The following is a 21,563-nucleotide window of genomic DNA, read 5'->3' on the forward strand; positions in this document are numbered from 1 at the left end:
GTGATCCCCATTCTAACTTACATATCTGGTTATGTAGTTAGAAAGGAAGCGGAACGTAAGAATTGTGTAGAGTGTAAATTATGGGTAGAATCTGGAAAAGAAGTTGATGTCGAAGTTCCCATTGATCTTATTAAAGAAATGGATCGCGGAAAACTAATAGTCCATACTGAATGTGCGCTTTCTGCAACTGCTATTGCATGGCATGTTCTACAAAAGCTCCTTGAGTATCACGAGGTTTTATTTCTGTCTACATGGAATCAATTGTCTGTGTTACATAAATTGTCATCAAACTATTACAAAACAGCTATGTCATATCTTTCAAACTAGAGATGTATGCCAATGTAAACAAACTTTGCGAGATGTGTTATCAAATATATGTTTACGTACCAGTAAAATAATGCTTGGAAATTTGATAAAGACAAAAAATGACTTTCAAAGCAACTCACATGTTTCCGGTAAGAAAATAAGAAAATTGAGTAAATAATGTAAATTGTGTGTGGTGTACTTTAATGTAAATGTATATGAATTACAGCAGAATTTGATACATTTTTTGAGCTGATTCTAATATTTCTTAACTGATAATTGTCTGGTCGGTTATAAGCTTAAGTAGTATTTGTAGTATCAGATAATAGTACAAAATCGTTCAGCTGTTGCATAACTATTTGTTCTGGATCTTGTAATTTTTATTGTAATTTAATATTGGTTAATACATTTATGAATAATCCTGAATTATGAGTTCCTTGCTACCTGAAATAGTATGTATTTTTTCCGTAAATTGCTGGAACATATGTATTGTATCCAGTGGCGTCTCGTGAGGTGGATGTTAGGGCGTTGGCAAAAAAGAAAAAATATATTAATCCTCACAACCATAGGCGAAACTAGAGGGAACCCCCCTCCCCAGGGGCAAAGTTGGGCCGACCCACATTTTTTTTACTGATCGAAAATAATGTGATAAGTTATTATCAATTTACGCATAATTGTTTTATTAGCGTTTGCATTCGACATACGGTGGCTATACTTTGCTCACCCATCGATTTCTTGAATATAGTCTGTACTTGTAAGTTCTCGCAATTTTCGAAAGTAAGGGAAAATGGCCATCCCCAGCAAAATGTCCTAGTTACACCAATGCCTACTACCTATAAATAGCAATTTTCTTCTAACAATTTAGTCTGCAAATTATAAAGATGAATCAAGGAGGATGTTATTACGTAAGCAATACATTTAATGAGAATAATTATATAAGGAAAATATACCTTCAAAATATGAAGCTGAAGATAAAAAACGAGCAAAATATGAAACTGAAAATCAAAATCAAAATCAATTTACTTACAATTACTTGAATTCCAGCTCGAGTCGTCTTTCTTTACGTAGAAACCTCTGGATCACTGCATCATAGAATTTGGATTTATCTCCCTCTCGTAACTTGGATAACAGTTCTCTTTCAATGGAAATGAGGCTTAAATTCGTCATTCGGTGCTCGGTCTGAGTAGCACGGCAGAACGTGTGGATCCTTTTCAGTGACGAAAACGATCTCTCGACAGATGATGTTGTGGAAGGTACTGTTGCAATCAGCATAGCTAACTTATAAATCTCCGTGAATCCACTCACCAGATTCATATCCATCAAATATTGAATGATTTCAATGGGGGTTTTATTTAATTCCTCATTGGAAGCGTACCACACATGTAGTTCATTTTGTAGTTTGGACAAATTAAAAACATCACCTTAAACTACCTGCAGTTTTTTTAACAAATCGTGAGGAAAGTTTTCTCGTTTGTTGAAGAACTTCAGTTTAGATGGGTTTAGGAGATCAAAATACTGCAATTTTTCGAAAGACGCAAATCTAATTGTAATCTGATTACTAATGTTGTCAATGATTTCAAAGTATAGTCTCCGACAATGATCCTTCTGTGATTCATCATTTAATCTCCTTTATATCTGAATCACTTCTTCGTCCCCTACATCTCTATGAACAGAAGACCAGACTATTTCAAAATTCTCTCTTTCCTTTTGCAGTTGGTTTTGAAATTCAGTAATTTTATTACTGCAGTATAAAATATCAACATCCCTAGACTGGAGTATATTGAACAATATATCTGAGAAAGCAAGTAAATTGGACAAAACCTTTATTAAAAATATATTTTCAAAATTCCTTAGGAAGCTAGCAAATCCTCTGCCTGTCATTGCAGTTAAATTGTCGAAGTCTCCACTTTCACTTACATGATCAAAAAACATAATCAATGATTCACTGTTTTCACTGACCGTATGAATAAGTCTAGAGGTAAAATTCCATCGAATACAAGATAATGATGGTAGCTTTTTTGACATGAAAGCAGAAAGTTCGTGCAACCTCTTTGGGGAATGAGAAAAAAAGGCAGGCAGTGATTTAAGACCGCAAAAAAATGTTTTAAGCTCTTTGTTGCATTCCAATGACTGTTGCAAAACTAAATTCATTACCTGAGCATAGCAATGCGTAAAGAGAGCTTTAGGATACTTTTCCAATACTTTGCTTTGAAGGTCATTGAGATGGTCGCTCATCACCGAAGACCCATCGTATGTCTGGGCAATTAATTTGTCCGCGCATTTATAGGTATTCTACTTCATTAACATGATTGAAAAGTGCCGCTGCAGTTTTATCAGCACTCATGTCATGAAATCCAAGAAATCGTTCTACGATTTTTTTCTCCGTCGCCGAAAAATATCGTAAAACAGTTGACAATTGCGATTTATTGCTTACATCTGAAGTTTCGTCAAGCATAATAGCTACGAACTCTGTGTTCTGAATTTCGCGGTAAATTTCGTCTCTCAGTACATCGGCAACAGAATTTATCAAATCATTCTGAATGCTTGCTGAAGTTCCACGGAAAACTGAAGAAGTCTGTAAGTGTTCTTTTAATGTGGAATCAAACTCTGCACTTGCAATAAGAAATTCCACATAATTTCCCTTGTTTAGAGACGCTGCTTGCTCATTATGAGATCTGAATGGTAGCTCCTGCTTTGCTAAATAGCAGACGGCATTAATCAACCTCTTTAATATTTCCCTATTTTTCTTTACTTGTTCGTTGTGCAACTCAATGTCAGCCCTTCGTTGGGAATCCAAAAGAACGTCTATTCTTGTTGGAGTTGCAATGAAGGTATTAAATTTAAAAAAGCTAGAAAAATGCATTTCAGACTCACCATGCTTCTTCACTGCAGTATTAAGATGGTTCAAATCCTCGTATCCTTGATGATTCCACACATTTTTCTTAGTTGAAAATAGCAAACATGTCCAACAGTAAAATCTATTCACTACACTACACCCACAAAGCCAGTCTGACATGTCGTACAACTCCATTCGAAAATGTCTCTCAAAACCAGCACCACTTTTGCCCTTCACAAGAGTTGACATCGTGAGATTAAGACACGGTCGCCCACGATCAATTATTTGTTTTTTCTCATTATAAGAAACTAATGAAAAAGGACTTTTTAATAGTTTTTGAATTACACTTTCACTAGTCATCTTAAAAAGCTGAAACCACTACACTCGTAAACGCGAAAGACAAGGGGACACCCAGCATTGCCAAATCAGAAAGCCAAAATATCTACAATCTACCCTACAATATATGTATAGCTTTGTAGTAAAAAAAAAAAAAAAAAAAAAAAAAAAAAGTAATGATTCTCCTGAATCGAACTTTTCTCGGCTACCTACCAATTTCAATATAATAGGCCTATTTAATAAATAATCTCAAAATGTAGCAAGTAAAACAAATCCTTTTTGCGGTATTCAGAGACAACAGAAAAAACTGTTTTAAAGAAAGGAAAAAAAAAACTTTTACCAAGCACTCGAAGACAGTAATAGGGGGCCCGAAACCGAAAGTCTTGCGGATGAGTCACTAACCTAAGTGAATGAAAATTAGGGAAAGGAAAAGGCAGAATGGAAAACCATTCTGTAGCTCAGCGTCGTTTTTTTTTTTTTTTTTCATCAATTGACCCTTCGAACACAATTTTATTGTATCGAGAAAATAATGATGTTTCTTTTTACCGTGTTCCTTACACGTATTTTAGTAGGAAGTCGATTGCACCTTTAACTTATGAATTGAACGATGTTTAATAATAAAAAAAAAAATAGTCCGTAGATCACACACACACAAAATTACATTCTGCATTGTTATAAAAAAAAATGTACATCCACCGATAAATCTACAGATTTGGCAACGCTTTGAGAGAAGCAGAAAACTCAAGGCGTTGAGTTCTTTTCCAACGCCTTGGATCATAGAAGCATGAGGTGGGAAACACGAAGCGCATGCGCGGTATGAGTCTTCTAAAGCGGCGAAAATATAGCCAAAGCGTGGCCAACGACTTACTCGCAGAGGTGCCTCATCAAAACATAACGGAGATCGTGTAGCTTTTCTCGGTTCTTTCGCACTTCAACAGTTGATTTTGTCCCGTTGAAAAAAGTCCCTATTTCTCACGATCGTTTAGTTAAATTAAAATACTCTTTTCCTAATTTTTCGTTGGGCGTTAACACACGACTTGCACACCCAGAGAAGACGCTACTGATTGTATCTCCCCTCTTTTTTCCCTACGCGCCAGTCCGAACTAGCAAAACCACTGTAATTGTATAAAAGTCATGGCACTTTTAGCTGGTATATTAATTATTCGGTTAGGTTTATTAGTTTATTTGGAAAACCATAAACTGCAAATAATATAAAATTTATTGTTTGTTAGTAGTATTTCCTGTAAACTAAAACAGAGGAAATTCAGCGATACAATCTTGTCTTTCTTAAAAAAAGAAAAAAAAAAGTTGCGAAATTGTATCACCGCAATTCCTTATTACCAAGAATGATTAGTTTTATGGTTGCGCTATAGACGAAACAAGACAGAGCTTTACAAATAGGAACTCATGTACTTTTCTAGGTGAGACATTACTTTCTCTGCATATTTTCCAGACGAGATATTCTCAACTCTTATCTCGTACACAGTCCTAATTATTTTCTACTAATTATTGACCATGGAACCAAATGCTACATCCACTGGACCAACTTTGCGAGATACTAATTTGAAAACCAGATTTTGTATTGCATCCAAGTAAGCACTGAGCATGGCGGTGCGTGACATAGCGGAGTGGGCGCTAAGAGATGGTGGGAATTTTGTATAAAACTAACAATAACCCAACGAACATGCCTTTCTTGCACTTACTATGATGTGGTGTTACGTCTTCCTGTAGGCTATGACAATACTTTGTATTTCTGCCTTATAATTGCACTTTGTTTTCCACACCAATAGAAATGTTACATAATTCTTTTTTTTTTCTTATCTACTAACAGTTCCCGTAAATTGAGTATTGCCCGAATACTCTGTAGCTTCACCATGGATAATGTCTATATATGCACGTGTTTAGTAATAAAAATTAGTTCCTAGCACGCATTTTTTTTCGATTGCGCATAATTGTGTAGGTTAATGCTTAGTAAGTTATTAAATAAGTCAAGTGAATAAGAAAATAGTTTTTTGTGCATGAGTTATGTTTATAATGCATATTTTAGCAGTGTCAACCTGTTACCCGACACCATTGGGTTAACTTGTATAAGTTGTTATAATATGCTGCTACGGCAGGGCAAAGCTGGTGGAAAAGCGTGAACTGCGTAGGCTATTTAATAGGCGTTAAGCCAGGGTTTGCCCAAGTGGGCCCAACCCGAACACTTTAAAACCCACCTGGGTTTTTGACCTATTTGTTTGTATATTATTGGTACAACTAAGGTAATCACATTGTAAGTAATTTTTATCAGATTTTAGACTTTCTGTGGGCAAATTAGAGGCTTTCACGTTAAGGTATACAACAACATTCAACATAAGACCTTTATAAAGTTCTGAATGCACTAAATGAATTTAAAAAAAAAAAAAACTTAGCTTGAGATAGTTATAGAACAAATTAATGTATGGATTATGCTTATAGCCTGTTTGGAGTAAAATAAGCAATTTTGTACTTCAGAAAATGTTTTCCGTGAATAGTGTGTTCGTCGACTTGGCGACACCGAGGGACATTATCACTCATACGGGTTTAAGGTCATAGGTGCCGGTACTAATAGTACATATGTAAACACATTAGTAAAACCATTAGTATTATTTCTTACCTTTGATGTAAAACACAAGTTTCTTCAAGTAAAATTTGGTTTTCCAACAATAACAGTTTAGTTCAGTCATTTGTTGCTACTCTTCAAATAAGCATTCTGTAGAATCAACACCAGCAATAGTGTAAAAATTCTTGTCAAATTTAAGAAGCTTAATGCTGGGGGTTCCGAAGACTATGTAACGCTTACCAGGGACGGATCCAGGACGGACTTCTGGCGGGGCGGGGGGTTGTAATACTGCTACTAAGAGCTACTTTTAAGAGCTCCAAACTCTGGGATGGGTTTTATTTTTGGGGCGCCCCCTGGATCCGCCACTGACGCTTACTGTTTCAAGTGCTAATTTCAAATTTCCGTATTAGTGAAAGTTTTGATGTACACGCCGTGAAAGAAGTGCTCGGGAAATTCCCGAATAAGACGCAGAAGGATCGGAAATGAATACTTCAACAATAAAACTATTTATTTTACGCTTAAGCCTGCCATACGTCCCGTAAAATACGGGAAAGTCTCGCGTCCCCGTAAATTTAGTCGGGACAGAGAAATATCCCGCATTTTAACTCCGTTCCATTTCTGCTATCATTATCAGCTTATCCGAAAATTGAAAAACAAAAAAATCTGATATTGGCTGGGAATCCCGTAATTAGTGAATGAACAGGACGCTGTTGCATGTAGCAGTTTCGAGGAAGATATTACACCACCCTGCATGACTTGATAGCGAGCGAAATTTGCAATGCTACATTTTCCATTGCACTTGATGGAAACTCGGATACTCTCCGAAACATTAAAAAAAAAAAAAAAAAGTATGCTTTGAGTGTTTCCACATTTACAAACACAGGGAAGATGACTAACCTTTTCTCCAGCAACACATTAGGTAAGTTAAGAATTATAATCTTTTTCAGAGGCTAGGGGCACAGAATTGTGCTTTGGTCCAGGTCTTAGCAAAATGTAAATCTGGTCCTGACAATTACACACGACACAAGGAAAAAAATCCGCTTTTCATCAGATTAAACTGACGAACGTAATTTTGGCAAATACAGCCATGTAAATAAGTATTGCTAAACGCGCGAAGAATATTGAAGATAGATTGTACCACTGATTTAAATAATTTGCATATTGTTTTCCTGTAAAGCATTTTTATATCACATCTTAAGGTTTTAGGCATCTTCAGTCTGTACAATTAATTGCAGAGTACGAACAGAGAAAAGCAGCTGCTGCTTAGTGAACTTTAGCCTATTATATTCTTGAAAAAATAAAATAAAATGAAATCTTTTAGTTTTAGTTTCGCGGTTATGCCTCCTATGCTCAAGGTGACGGTGATGATGAGAAATGAATGAAATGGTGGAATGAAGAAAGTGGGAGGAAGCATGAGAATACCGAGAAAACCCACGCACAAGGTGTTTGTCCACCACTTGGCGCGAGCTGGGATCAAACTAGGAACCCCGTGCAATAGAGGTGAACGCTCTACCACTGAACCACCGCGGCCTATTATACTTTTGTTCATAACCAGACCAGTTCACAATACTTTTGTTCATTGTATTGTGTTGGAAAGTTGAGGAGGGGGGGGGGGATATGAGGTGTCCCGTATTCTCATGGAGAAAATATGGCAGGTTTATTTACGCTGGAAGATGTTAATTTCATATACGACATTTTAAAACATTTATTTATTTCATATAACATGAATTGTATCTTTGTTTTAAATTGATAGAGCCCTTTTGGTATTCATATTTGACGAACGTCAGTCAGGCTTCTGGATGACTTGATCTACATTTGTTCGTTTGTCTGCCGAACTCCTTCATGGCTATGCGCTTAGTGTACGCGTCTTCGGCATGGGACCCGGGTTTCTTCCCGGAGGGAGCTCATGTGGTTCAGATTCCATGTTAATCAGTAGGTCCCGTCTCATATAGCCCCGCTGCTGAAAGGGGCGTTAAACACAAAATCAACTTAACTCGTTTGTCTGCCTCTACCACACACACTACAGGGTACAACTTTCGGCCTTTTAAGTTAAATTTGTCAGGGTACAAGCACGAGACACTCTTAATTTTCTGTATAGATTTTAGCGGCATACCAACTTAAAATATCAAAACGGCGGCCATTTTTTCAAAACAGCGAATATCCACGCTACGAAGCGCAATTTTCAGTCTTTTAAGTTGAATTTTTGACGGTGGAAGCACGAGATATGTTAAATTTGCTGTATAGATTTCCTCAGCGATCGAATGAAAAATTTCAAAATGGCGGCAATTTTTTCAAAATAACAGGAAGTAGAAAAATGTTGCAAGTTGTGACAATGACAATCTTGAAATATAAATCACATTTTAACACTTTTACCCCCAAAGACATTGAAATATTTCGAAAAAAAAAAGGATTAAACCCGAAAAAACCCATCTGAGCCCAGGTGGGTTGGGCTATTTCAAACCCTGCGTTAAGCAGCGTGTGAATTCAGATACAGAATCTTTTACAGCATATTTAACAAAAAATGCAATAAAAAGGTACTTTTTGATTACTTTTATCCACCAAATTTGTTAGTATTACTCGATAGTTATTCACAAGAGGAGGGTTGACGCAAACGTAAATTAATTTCTTATACTCAACCTCCTTTTGTGAAAATAACTCGTCTTTTATAACTTCTGTGATTCCTTAACCTGTAGAAAAATATGCAAAAAATGAGTGGAACAGAATCCCGTAACTGTTTATAACTCAGTTTTTGCCATGGTAAGTTCATCCTCACTTTCAATCTATACAATTGCTTGCATATTGTACATCCATCACTTATTTAGTGCGTGTCAGTAGTTGAATTAACGTGGTCTTTTATTTGAACTGTTTTTTTAAAACTTAAATTTCTGCTCTCTGGTGCGTGGGTTCCCTAGCTCTATCCCAGCTCGGAGGCCTCGGTTTGTGGTGGGCAAGATCATGTCCGTGGATGTTCTCAGAGTCTCTCTCTATCCCACATTATCATTTCACCAGTTTTTAAAATATGTATGTGTTATTTCGTACGAGGGAGATAAGTAAAATTCCAGATAATTATGAATAAGAGTAATTGGGTTCTTTCTTCTCGTCTAAAATATAGTGGCACATAAGTGAGTGCAAAGATAATCTTTCTGCACAGGCGTCTCTAGCGGGGGGGGGGGGGGGGCGAGCGCGACACGTCCCCCCAATATTTTGAACTACAAAATATTCCATATTTTATTCTAATTTAATTTTTTACTAACGATAGAATAACATATAAATAATCATATTTTTTTTATTTGGAATATAATATTCAGGATGTGAAACGATTATAACAGTTCGTGATGTACTCCCATGCGCAAAAAAAAAAAAAAAAAAAATGCGCGTATACTGTAACTCACGTTTTTCCGTATTTATTCCTTTTTCCTTACGTTTATGGGTAAAATTGAGTTATTAGTATGTGGAGATAATAGAGAGCAATCCATCTAAGAAGATATTTCCAAAAAATATAATAAAATAATAAAAATATAAACAAAAAACAAAATTATGCTCGGTTTTGTGTATACTGGCAACGATGATTTCTAGGGATTTTTTTCAGTCGAACAGCACGAGTGCGGAGGGCATTCAGTAGGGGAGTCGAGGAGATGGATCAAGGAACTGGATAGTGGACTAAAATGTTGCATTTATTGGTTAAAACCTAGTGTGTAGATTGCCTGCCAAATATAAATTAGCTTCTGTAACTAAGATGTCGTACGAAAATATAGAATTAAACAGAAAAACTCTTATGCTAAGGTTCGAAGCGATACGCACCATGGTTATGAAGATTATTTCTTAAGAAAAAAGAACAAACACAACGTAGCCTCTGTGGTTAGGTGGATAGAGTGGCGGACTCGTAGTTATTTTATTACTTTGACACCACATCGAATCCCATCCTATCCCATTCTCTCTTTTTTTTTCAAAACATTATTATTTTCATGTTAATAAGAACCGAAGCAATATACTAAGGACAACTTATTGATATCCAGGATTACAGTATTATTGGTAATAGCTATTGTTTTCAGTTCATGTTGTTGTATAGCTTCTCTCACCCTGTTTTCTTGGGAAAATAACAATTTTGTCTCCCACAAAATGTAAAGGATATATACTAGGGTGGAGCGAAAAAAACTTTTTTTCACCAAGCAAAACGTCTGGGGTCCAAAAAGTTGCGTAGTGGCATGGTGTCAACGGGTGTAAAATATTTCCTTGATCGGTTGATATCTTCAGGTTGCGCATGCGCACTGAAGTTTGGCGAAAATGGGGGAAATTTAAAAAAATAGGATATTTTAATTTATTTGCTTTTATTTTTTTTTGTCACCAAGCAAAACGCCTGGGGTCCAAAAAGTTGCGTAGTGGCCTGTTGACAACGGGTGTAAAATATTTCCTTGATCGGTTGATATCTTCAGGTTGCGCATGCGCACTGAAGTTTGGCGAAAATGAGGAAAATTTGAAAAAAATAGGATATTTTAATTTATTTTTTTTATTTTTTTGTCACCAAGCAAAACGCCTGGGGTCCAAAAAGTTGACAACGGGTGTAAAATATTTCCTTGATCGGTTGATATTTTCAGGTTGCGCATGCGCACTGAAGTAACATCCTTTTTTGCTTTACCAATAAATTCTATTATGCCATTAAGCCCAATTCGTGCACATTCATGTATTGTTTGTAAGAGTAAGTTAAGAAGCAATTAGTTAATTATTCATTAATTAATTAATGATTAACAGGGGCCAAAGTCTTTCTTAGTTTCAAACTTCGGCATCGCGAGCCGATTCGGAAGACGTGCCCGGATGAAAAACCATCGCGCCTGTCCTGTCCACAGACTTGAGTTGCAGCTTCTGTCACCACACGAATGCATCGTTCGACTGCTTGCGTATGGCACGGTAGATCCTTCCACCACAGATTTTGAAGTTGATCTTGATCCAGGCTATCTTCTGGCAGTCCAATAACGAGTGGTGGTTTGGTGACAGCGAGGTCTTGCCAAAAGATGATGTCTGTGTAATCCTTGGCGCTGAAGTTCAACGGCGGAACTTCGAAGGTTCGAATCGAGCCGCCAGGACCAGGAGGAGCCTCTCTTGCCTTCAGTATTCGTTTCTTGGCCGAAGTACGAATATGAGGTCTCTCGTCATGCAGCATCGCCAGTAGGAGGTTTTCGGGATATGCGGCGAAGGCGTTTCTCTGCATGGTGTCGTAAACGACCTTCTTCAGTTCCGGATCGAGGTACTGCGACAACTGCATGGAATGCCATAGATTCTTTGGTGCATCCGTGATCTTCCAATGGCGCTTGATATTGAACCACATTGGAGCGTACACGCAGACCACGAACGTGGACAGGATGAATAGGTTTTCAGATGGGATTTCACTCGCCACATACAGCCGCAAGATTCGATTTGCAGTAGTCAACCATTGTGAATGGGACAACATGCCAGGACTTCTTCCTCCCAGCCCTTGCGGGAATTGCCCGGTTGCGACAGCCCGACAGATGTCGAGTAGATACTGCTGGTCGGTGCTGAGGTCTGGGACGACGTCGGGAAAACTGCCTTGGATAGGCTGGAACTCCAGGACAGGAAGGTTCTCGCAAATATGAAGGTTCTTTGCGAGTGGTCCCGTATACCCTCGTGGGCTACTCGTAGGACCCTCTAGATACTCGATTAGATGACGTAGGGTAAGCTCATTGAAGTGGAGTTAACAGACTATCCACTGCAATGGCTTGCCCAGCTGAACTTCCAGGCAATGAATAACCCCATTTTGCTTTCCTGTGTTGACAGCAGTACCGTCGCTGCCGATCGCCTGCAGTCCCGACAACTCCATGTTCACGACGGTTGCGTATTCCAGGATTGCATTCGTAATTGCTATAGCAGATCCGAATTTTGGTGTAACGTGTCCGAAGCATGTAGACCCTGGTTCACTGATTAGGGACACGTGTTCCTCCACAATCTCCCTGCGATGTAATTTTCCACCAGCCATCATTTCAACAGACATCGTTTTGTCCTTTCTCCCGTCGAAGTAGAGTGCCTGCAGTGGTTGGAGCTGGAGGGGCGGATCTTGTAAACCCTCCCTCATCTTCTCTCGCTCTCCCCTACTTTGCTTCTGTCGTTGACCGTACTCTCAGCTGACGGATGGGCTGTGTCGTGCAGAATAGCAGAAGCAATCGCTGCGGCAGGCCTGTCAGCAATCCCATTTCTTTCTAACACCTGGGCAAACGTGGGGAGTTTGAGACTGGTACTGGGCGACTGCTTTGTGGATTTCCGGGTATCGAAGGTTACTGATTGGTCAGTTGTCTCAGCACTAGCAGACTGCGCGCAATCGATGCCATCGTTGGAATCCGAATAGTCAGCTTACGTGTCAAATTGGGACCTTGGACCGGAGTCTTCCTGAACCTGACGATGCCGCATGCGCAAACTGAAGATATCAACCGATCAAGGAAATATTTTACACCCGTTGTCACCAGGCCACTGCGCAACTTTTTGGACCCCAGGCGTTTTGCTTGGTGACAAAAAAAAATAAAAAATAAATTAAAATATCCCATTTTTTTCAAATTTTCTTCCTTTTCGCCAAACTTTAGTGCACATGCGCAACCTGAAGATATTAAACGATCAAGGAAATATTTTACACCCGTTGTCACCAGGCCACTACGCAACTTTTTGGACCCCAGGCGTTTTGCTTGGTGACAAAAAAAGAAAAGAAAAGAAATTAAAATATTACATTTTTTCAAATTTTCCTCATTTTCGCCAAACTTCAGTGCGCATGCGCAACCTGAAGATACCAACCGATCAAGGAAATATTTTACACCTGTTGTCACCAGGCCACTGCGCAACGTTTTGGACCCCAGACGTTTTGCTTGGTGACAAAAAAAATAAATAAAAAAATAAATTAAAATATCCTATTTTTTCAAATTTTCCTCATTTTCGCCAAACTTTAGTGCACATGCGCAACCTGAAGATATCAACCGATCAAGGAAATATTTTACACCCGTTGTCACCAGGTCACTACGCAACTTTTTCGACCCCAGGCGTTTTGCTTGGTGAAAAAAAGTTCTTTTCACTCCACCCTAATATATACGGACAGAAAAAGGCATCTTAGTATCAAACGTGATTTATCGTGATGAAATGGACTAGTTTGCCATTATTTAAAAAAAAAAAAAAACTAAAGTAAATTACTGAAGTTGACTTCCCTTTAGCTTTTAGCTAAAAAAATATTTTTTTCTTTATAAGACTATACTTTATGAGGCAAGGTGTGTGATCATACCCACAAATTTAGCTAGGGAGTGAAAGATAATCGTTTATACAAACATTTTACAGGTTTAGGTGCGTGAAACACCAATACACCATGGTCTCGCTTATCCGACCATCCTTTGTTACACATACCGTATGATCCGATATATCATTGCAGAAAGCACCAATCGGCAAGAAGAACTGCAAGTTGTGGTCTTAATCTATTTTTCATGCTCTGGAGTATATCGCCTAGCGCGCCCGTCTACACGTTGACTCATACATCTATCATTCAGTGCAGACACGTATCCAGGTTTTCTATTCGGAGGGGACCCAACACGAATCCTCGTAAGCACGTAATTCTAATGTTTTAAAAATATCAATAATAATAATAATAATAATAATAATAATAATAATAATAATAATAATAATAATAATGCAACAGTTCTGTATTTCTCTTAAACTTTTTCCTACTTTTCATTTATAAACCGGTTTACTTTGGAAACTGCATTATAGCACAAACAAAATGAAACATATTTTCGAGAGAAATGTAACTAAAGAAAACTGTCTGCTACGTATATCACATAACAAAAATAGCAAGAAGACATGGAGTGTATCGTTCTAATATATTAAAGTTAAAAACAGAACGGAAACAAAATGTTAATCCTATTTAATTCCTGTTCTTTAATTCCAAATGGTATAATGGCATTATGGTATGTTCTTAGAATTATAACAAGACAACAGCACATTGCCCAAAGTTTGGACACTGACTATTAGTAAATTGATATAAAAGAATCTCAAAAGGGTAAAAACATGTTTATTAAAAAGTGCTTGAGTTTCGGAGAGGGACAGCCCTCAGGCCCTCACGCTGGATACGTCCCTGATTCAGTGCAGTGCAGTTACTTGTTATAAAACATTATTATTAGATGTGTAATATGTAAAATTATATCATAAGTTTTACTTTTAATAAGTCTTTTCTTAACACATCCATATTATCCAGCGTTCTGCCTGCCTGTTTCTGTCGGATAAGCGAAATTCTACTGTATTTCCAAAGCTAGCATATACATGAACTAGAATTGTATTGTCCTAGAACAGACAATAGTGTGAAATGCTTATATTAAAAGGCTGGAATAAAAAAAAAAAAATACTGTTTTGGTAGCGTGAGAACAAATTAAAAACAATTCAATATATTTCCTAGGTATTAGATTATCATCTTATTGTGTCGATATGTATTCTTTTTTTAAACATAGTTTTAAAAGTCATACCATTCTCAATATTCCTAAGGAAATCGAAAGAAAAACTCCTATGTGCCTCTTGTGGCAAAGCGGCTTAAGTGCGTGGTCTGAAACGTTAAGGTATAGATAGAGTACCCGTACTTCAAAAATGCAAATCCGGGACGCTACTAAATTACGAGAATCTTTGAAATGCTTAAAATTGAAAGAAGTGTTCAATACTAATTTACTTTTCTCCATTAGATAGAGTTGTTCAAGCATTGCGTTATCACATTTTTATTCCTTTCACTAGACCTTCTTCCAAGGGCGCCGATTTCTCTGTAAATTTTTTTTTCTGGGAGGGCATTCAAATGCAGACGATATATATTACGATTTTAAGGCAAATTGCATTCAAATTATGCCAAATATTGTATATTCATAAATACAAAGGGGGCCTACATGAGCTTTGGGGGGCCCGGCCCCCTAGGATCGGCGCCCTTTCCTTCTTCCTAGTTAAGCAAACGTAAGCAGATGATTTACTCCCTTCCCCTTATAAGCAAAATTGTTTTTGTTTCTCAAGATTTGTTGTGTTTCGTGAAATAACAGCAGGAATTTCCAGATTACTTAACCATCTAAATGAATGTTTTCGCTTAGAGCCATCCCGTCGATTCGCTTTGCCTAGGACTAAAATAAATTAAGGGTCAATAATGAAAGAGACATGTGGATCGAAGATCTTTCTTTGTTCGAACTTTGATTTTTTCAAATCCATGATGGGAAATTATATTATGTGTACAATTTTCGAAATTAATAGTATACAATCGTAAAAATATCTTACAAAACGATGGTTTATTGCAAAATACTTTGACTCAAAGAATAAATTACAAGTAATAAACTTGTTACTTTTCCTGAAGAGTCTAAGTCTTGAATGAGACAGAGGCTCTTCAGCGTAGTGCTTGGAAAGATTGCCTCACTTGTTCTACCTTCCCGTGACGCAGCCTTGATTCGACTTGATCCTAAACGGATTATTCAGAAGTCGAAGTCGGAAGATGTTTCCCATTTTTCCCGAACACTCTTGGTCGATTACAATCTGCCTCACTTGTGAGGGGACAACCCCATGCCGTAAGCGTCGGTGGACTACCGATAGGCAACTAGCGACATGTCCCCAAAAATTGGTGGTCCCGCAGCCAAAAATTGGTCCCACTTCCGCTTTGAAAATTATACCACCACTGGCAGAGAAGCGACGGAACGCCAACGAACCACAAAATTGTTCCCCTAAAATACGTTAAATCGCCTTTGCATTAAGGTGAGTCTACAAACATTTTTAAAAAAAAGTAAAAATAAAGTGCCCTGAGCTGGGCGTGAACCACCAACCTTAGGGTTATTAGTTGCCTGTTCTTCCGAATTCGCCACGGAGGGCGATTACGAAGACACAGCTTGTAGAGTGATAAATCGTTGAAGTGTTTTTAATATTTCTAATCAGAGTGCTCCATTAACCGTGTATATTTGACGATAACTGTTTGGAATCAGATCAAATGCACTCGTCATGTAATTTTATAACAAAATGGCAAGCGTCTATTTACTTTTTTCATAGTTCTCCCATATTCACTTGCTAGTGATCGGCGACAGTTGCCAACTAAATTCATACAATTATACGCACCCATCTCAAGATTTTTCACTTCATGATGTAAAGGCAGGAGTTACTCTTGACCCCCGGAGCTCAAGTATTGTCCTTATAATAACAATTCGTCAGGGAAAAGTAATATATAATAATAACCGCATGCACATGACTGGCGATAGTTCGCGTTGGTCCCTTTGCGATTCTCCGTGAAAAATCAAAGGAGCGGGGATCAAAATGAAGTCCTCGCAGTTACGTGGTGGTAACTTCAATATCCCCGATTCTAGATATCTGCTTCGACTCGACGAATCCCTGCCACTAGTGGCACACTAGCGGCAATCCTTCGACGCGTCGCTATATTGACGATCGCCATTTACCAGCAAGTGGCCACTAGCCCTTAAAGGATCCTGGCTTTTTGGGCTATTTTTTAGACTTTCAGTCAAGCAGCTACTGTATCGTCACTATTTATCCTAGGATCATGGTTCATACCTCATTCTCTTCAAAATAGAGCTGGCTTTCAAATGGTACCACTTGCATGCTCATACCATATACCAGAAGCAGGGAAAAAATGTCAAAGTGAAAATTTCGGAGGGAAATTTTTTTTATCGAACTTTGCCCCCCCCTGGACCCCCCCTGTGTGATCGTAGTCATCTAAAAAAAAACTGATAAATAGTACTTGGTATGCTGAATGTGTGTGCCAAATTTCAAGTTTCTATCTTGAATAGTAAGGGCGGGAGAATTTTTATCAAAAATTCCCACAATGCCCCAAATTACCATAAAACACTATGATCTCAGGGAAAAAATTCCTGAGACATCCCTAATTACCCTAGGACTATAATCCGCCAATCATTCTCTTCAGAATAGAACTGTCTTTCAGGCGGTACCATTTACATGTCTCCATCATGTATCTAAGGCGGGAAATTCCTGAAAAAAGGGATTTTTGGGGCAACATTTCCCTTTTTTCAACTTTTGCCCCTCTGGACTCCCCCTGTTTTTACGCAGAAATCGAAAAAAAACTTCTGGTAAATACTACACGGTGGACTGAATGTTTCTGCAAAATTTCAATCTTCTACGTGAAAAAATAGGCCCGCCAGAAAAAAATTCCCTACCATGCCCCACTTTTACCCTATACAAAAGCATATTTGGATAAAAATTGACTGAGACGGCTCTAATTACCCTAGAATAATAATTCGACCGTCGTTCTCTTCAGAATAGAACTGCCTTTCAGACGGTATGACTCACGTGGTCCTATCATGTGTGTGAGGCGAGAAAATGACGAAAAACGGGATTTTGGGGGATAAAAAATCCCTTTTTTTTTACCCCTTTGCCCCTCTGGTTTTCCCCCTGTTTTAGCACTGACATCGAAACCAAAAATCTGGTAAATACTACTCGCTGGACTGAATGTTTGTGCAAAATTTCAATCTTCTACGTGAAAAATAAGCCCACCAAAAAATATTGAACATAGGCTTAGAAAATGAGAAAAGAAATTTTTGACTTATGACGTCATCACCTCCTATGTCTGGGCGCAGGACGGTCTGAAACCATACGTAATGTCTTCTACAAGGCCTCTAGACTTGGAAAAAACAAAAACAAAAAAAAAAAAAAAAAAAAAACGGACGAAAAAGCTTAAATAGAAGAGAAATAACGCAATGTACCATGAAAAACGCGTATGGTACAAATTGTACCATAGGATCCCCAAAGGGCTAGGTGTTGGCGACGTTTACGGCATGGAGAAGCTAATAAACAAACAAACCAATAAATAAATCTAAAACCTTATAAAAAAGTTTTCCCAAAATTTACATCTAGCAAAATCATTTGTTGGTATTCCAGAACTGCAAATTCACCTGTATTCATAATTTACTTCTATCGTAGTTTTGATATGAGAATGATGTGTCTGAATTTGTAACACAGGTCATTAAGATTTTTTTTTTTTTTTTTTTTTTTTTTGGCTTTAGTCAGATTTAGCAGTTTTACTTAGCAGTTAGTCAATTTGGATCTGTGATTTCTTAGTTTTAGAGATTTCCTTAAATTTTTCATTTCTACAACAGTTTGCAACTAACACCATTAACGTATCTCTTTCGATATTTCCATAGGAAATGGCTTGGTCACTCCCAGTATATTTCATACAATGAACTATGGTGTCTTACTCCATTAATGCGAACTACATTTAATATCCAACAACTCTGCACATTTTCTCTTAAATCTGCAAAATTTCTACTAGGTTAAAACTGAGTATTTTCTATTTTCTTCCCTTCTTGCTAAAACGAAAGTGTTCTTTAGACAACCTGAAATGATGACTCTATATTACATTATGTTGCATAGGGCATTTTATGTAGCATATCATTTGACAGTTGGACACTTTCTTCGTATATTGAAAGCAACAGGGATTAAGTCCTTCTACACTTACATGAGAAGTAAACAAACTCTTTTTAATTCGTGGAATTGTGCCAATGCACTAGGTCCAGAGAGTTTTTAATTTAAGATGATGATGACGATTATTATTATTATTATTATTATTATTATTATTATTATTATTATTATTATTATTATTATTATTATTATTATTATTATTATTTTATTGACTTAGGTTTTCCTGAATATTAAGCAATATTTCACAAAAAGCTGGTATTTTTAAACAAATGTGTTCGATATCAAGTTTTCATAAAGTAGTCACTCTCTCCTATAAATAATTTCAGAGGGGCCGCGGTGGCTCAGTGATAAAGCGTTCACCTTTGGTGCATGGGATCCTTGGTTCGACCCCAGCTCGCACCAAGTGAATTTTGTGGTGGACAAACACCATGTGCATGGGTTTTCTCGGGGTTTTCCCGTTTTCTCCCACTTTCTTCATTCCACCATTTCATTCATTTCTCATCATCACCGTGTCCTTTAGCCTAGTCGGTATAACCGTGGGTCGTAAAACTTAAAGATTTGATCTCAAATAATTCCAACCCAAACAGTTGCAGGAAGTATGTCATTTCGAATAAAACAAACTACTCTATAAAATTCTGAGTATTATTATTTTTTAAATATACAATTCTAGCGGACCTTATTTCTAAATCGAAGGGTAAGAAGACTAAATTCACTCTTATTATTATAGATAAATTTCAATTGAAGCAGTTAAAATAGTTGGGGAAAAATTAGAAAGCCATACCCTATATTCCAGTGTGCCATAACCGGATAACAGGCACACTGGCGTGCCCAGCAAATTACAAGAATATTTCTCGAGTTTATTTTATTTATTATTATCAACGATTCTCCCATGGATCAGCTGTCTGTAGTATATACAGTTAAACAAACAAGTATCACGTTGAGGGAATGAGTGTAATTATTTACTTTAATAGTAATAGAAAGGTATATTTTCTTGTATTTTCTACCGGGAATAACTGCATCCGGTCTAGAAAGCTGGGGCTAACAACGAAGGAACCCGATGTGCCAAACACACACCACTCTATAGTAATGAGTGCTACAAGTCCTTTTCTACGTCTTGGCACCCTAAAGGTTGTTGCCTTCAAAGAGAGACAGAGACAAATAACTTAAGTCTATTGCACTTCCATGCTTAAATAAATACATTATGTAAATAACTGTTTCGTTTTCTGTTATTATTATTATTATTATTATTATTATTATTATAAATTTCTTAGGAAGTTGACTGCCATATGTATGCACACTGCTCTCCCGTGCAGCGCCTCGTGTATGATTTTCCATACATAAACTATATATTCCAAGTTTGTTGTGTTCGTTCAATAGGTGTGTTTGTAATTAGATGCATATGGCGTAGAAGTCAAAATTTAATGTCCACGCTACGTATATGCAAAACCATAGACAAAGAAATTTATGAACAAAGACATTTATGGCGCTAAAACAAAGGGCAAAAATAAAGAATTACTGGCGGATTGTTGCCCGTTGTGCACAGGTATTAACGGTTAACAGTGTTAAATTTAAACACATAGTTTTAATTAAGCACGAATTTAGCTTATAGAGTACAGTGCGGAAAGGCTGAGGAGTTTGCTAGGATCGTTACAATATCGAACCCCGTAAAATATACTGCAAACCTGTCCGCAAGCCCCCCGTAATGTTCAACAGATGTTGTGTATTAATGCTCATTTCAATGCAAACCTATATAGACCTACGCACTTCAATACTCAACGAAGGTGCAGAGACTATTCATGAGTTCCAGTATTAAACTCTCTCACCCAATGTATTCTCCTAACATGTCTCCCAGCGATTACAATATTTTTTGGTATCTCAATCACTTCCTAGTAGGATAGCTTTAACTAGAGACCACTGATTAACCTGGTATTGGATGTTTCACTTTCTTACCTTTGGAGTTGATAGTCATGGGTTGGACTTTTACACGCAAATATCTAATATTAACAACGTTTCTTCTATAATTTCGTAATATTGTATTATTTCTTTGTATTATTCATTAGCTTGGTTAGACTTGTTTAAACACTTTTCTCTTTGCACCTATTCCTTAACGTTGGATAAAAATACACTAGCTCTCACCGGGAATCAAATCCAGAACCAATGCACTTGAACCATTTGGACACAACAAGGCATATTTAAAAAGAAGTTTCGATTTTGTTAGGAAAATTGTGATTGGGTGTAACATTTAAAAATATATTTAAGAATGGGTACGGATGAAACGCACTGAATTTTCTCGCTCGAATTTCTTAAACTGACTCGTGTTAGGCTGCAGCTATTACTGAAACATTTATTTGGGAAATGCGAATAAAATAATGTGTTTTAGAAAACTTTGTTCGAAGCAACTTACGTCCAAAAGTAAAGTACCCATTCGTCATATTTCTGTTAGAAATAACTTATGCCATACATTAGAATTATTAAGGAGATAATTGTATGTGAACTATGAGCAAAAGCGTCTGAGTACTTTCTGAGAAAATCGTTAAAAAAGTCATCCCCAAGAATAAAATATCCCTTGTATATCTTTTCAGGACAAACGAGTTATGCTATTTATGAAATACGAACAAAATTGCCAGAGTAATTATCGACAAAATCGTAGGGTAAAACTTGCTCCGAAAAGTAATATACCACTTCTAGCTTTTTAGGATGATGGAATTATACCATATCGTTAGGCTATTTATGTAACATTTATTTATGAAATATGAACAAAATTGGGTCAGGCGTTAATGGGAAAATCGTCGAAGAGTAGGCTAAACTACCTCTTCTGAATGTTTACAGGACGAACGAGTTGTGTCATATTGTCAGGTTATTAATGATACATTTATTTATAAAATGTGATTGAGAAAATTGTTCAAAAAAATGCATCCCATACAGTAAATTATACCTTACGTATTTTTTCAGAGCAATGATTCATACTATATTTGTAAAAATACAAACAAAATCTTTACAGCCGTTTTTGAGACAATTTAATGATTTTAAATTTTCATCCTTCAGTAAACTACCCTTATTTTTAGGTGTCGGAGGATA

General features: G+C 37.1%; 1 protein-coding gene across 1 annotated transcript; it reads right to left on the reverse strand.

Annotated features, from left to right (window-relative positions):
• Positions 1–2,584: 2,584 nt before the first annotated feature.
• On the reverse strand, positions 2,585–3,388 carry LOC145685347 (zinc finger MYM-type protein 1-like). Its single transcript, XM_081757731.1, has one exon. The coding sequence runs from the start codon at positions 3,386–3,388 to the stop codon at positions 2,585–2,587; it is 804 nt and encodes a 267-aa protein (XP_081613857.1).
• Positions 3,389–21,563: the final 18,175 nt, after the last annotated feature.

This window comes from Thermobia domestica, chromosome 5 (assembly GCF_964235325.1).
Source record: "Thermobia domestica chromosome 5, izTheDome1.hap1.1, whole genome shotgun sequence".
In the NCBI taxonomy this organism is placed as follows: Eukaryota; Metazoa; Arthropoda; class Insecta; order Zygentoma; family Lepismatidae; genus Thermobia; species Thermobia domestica.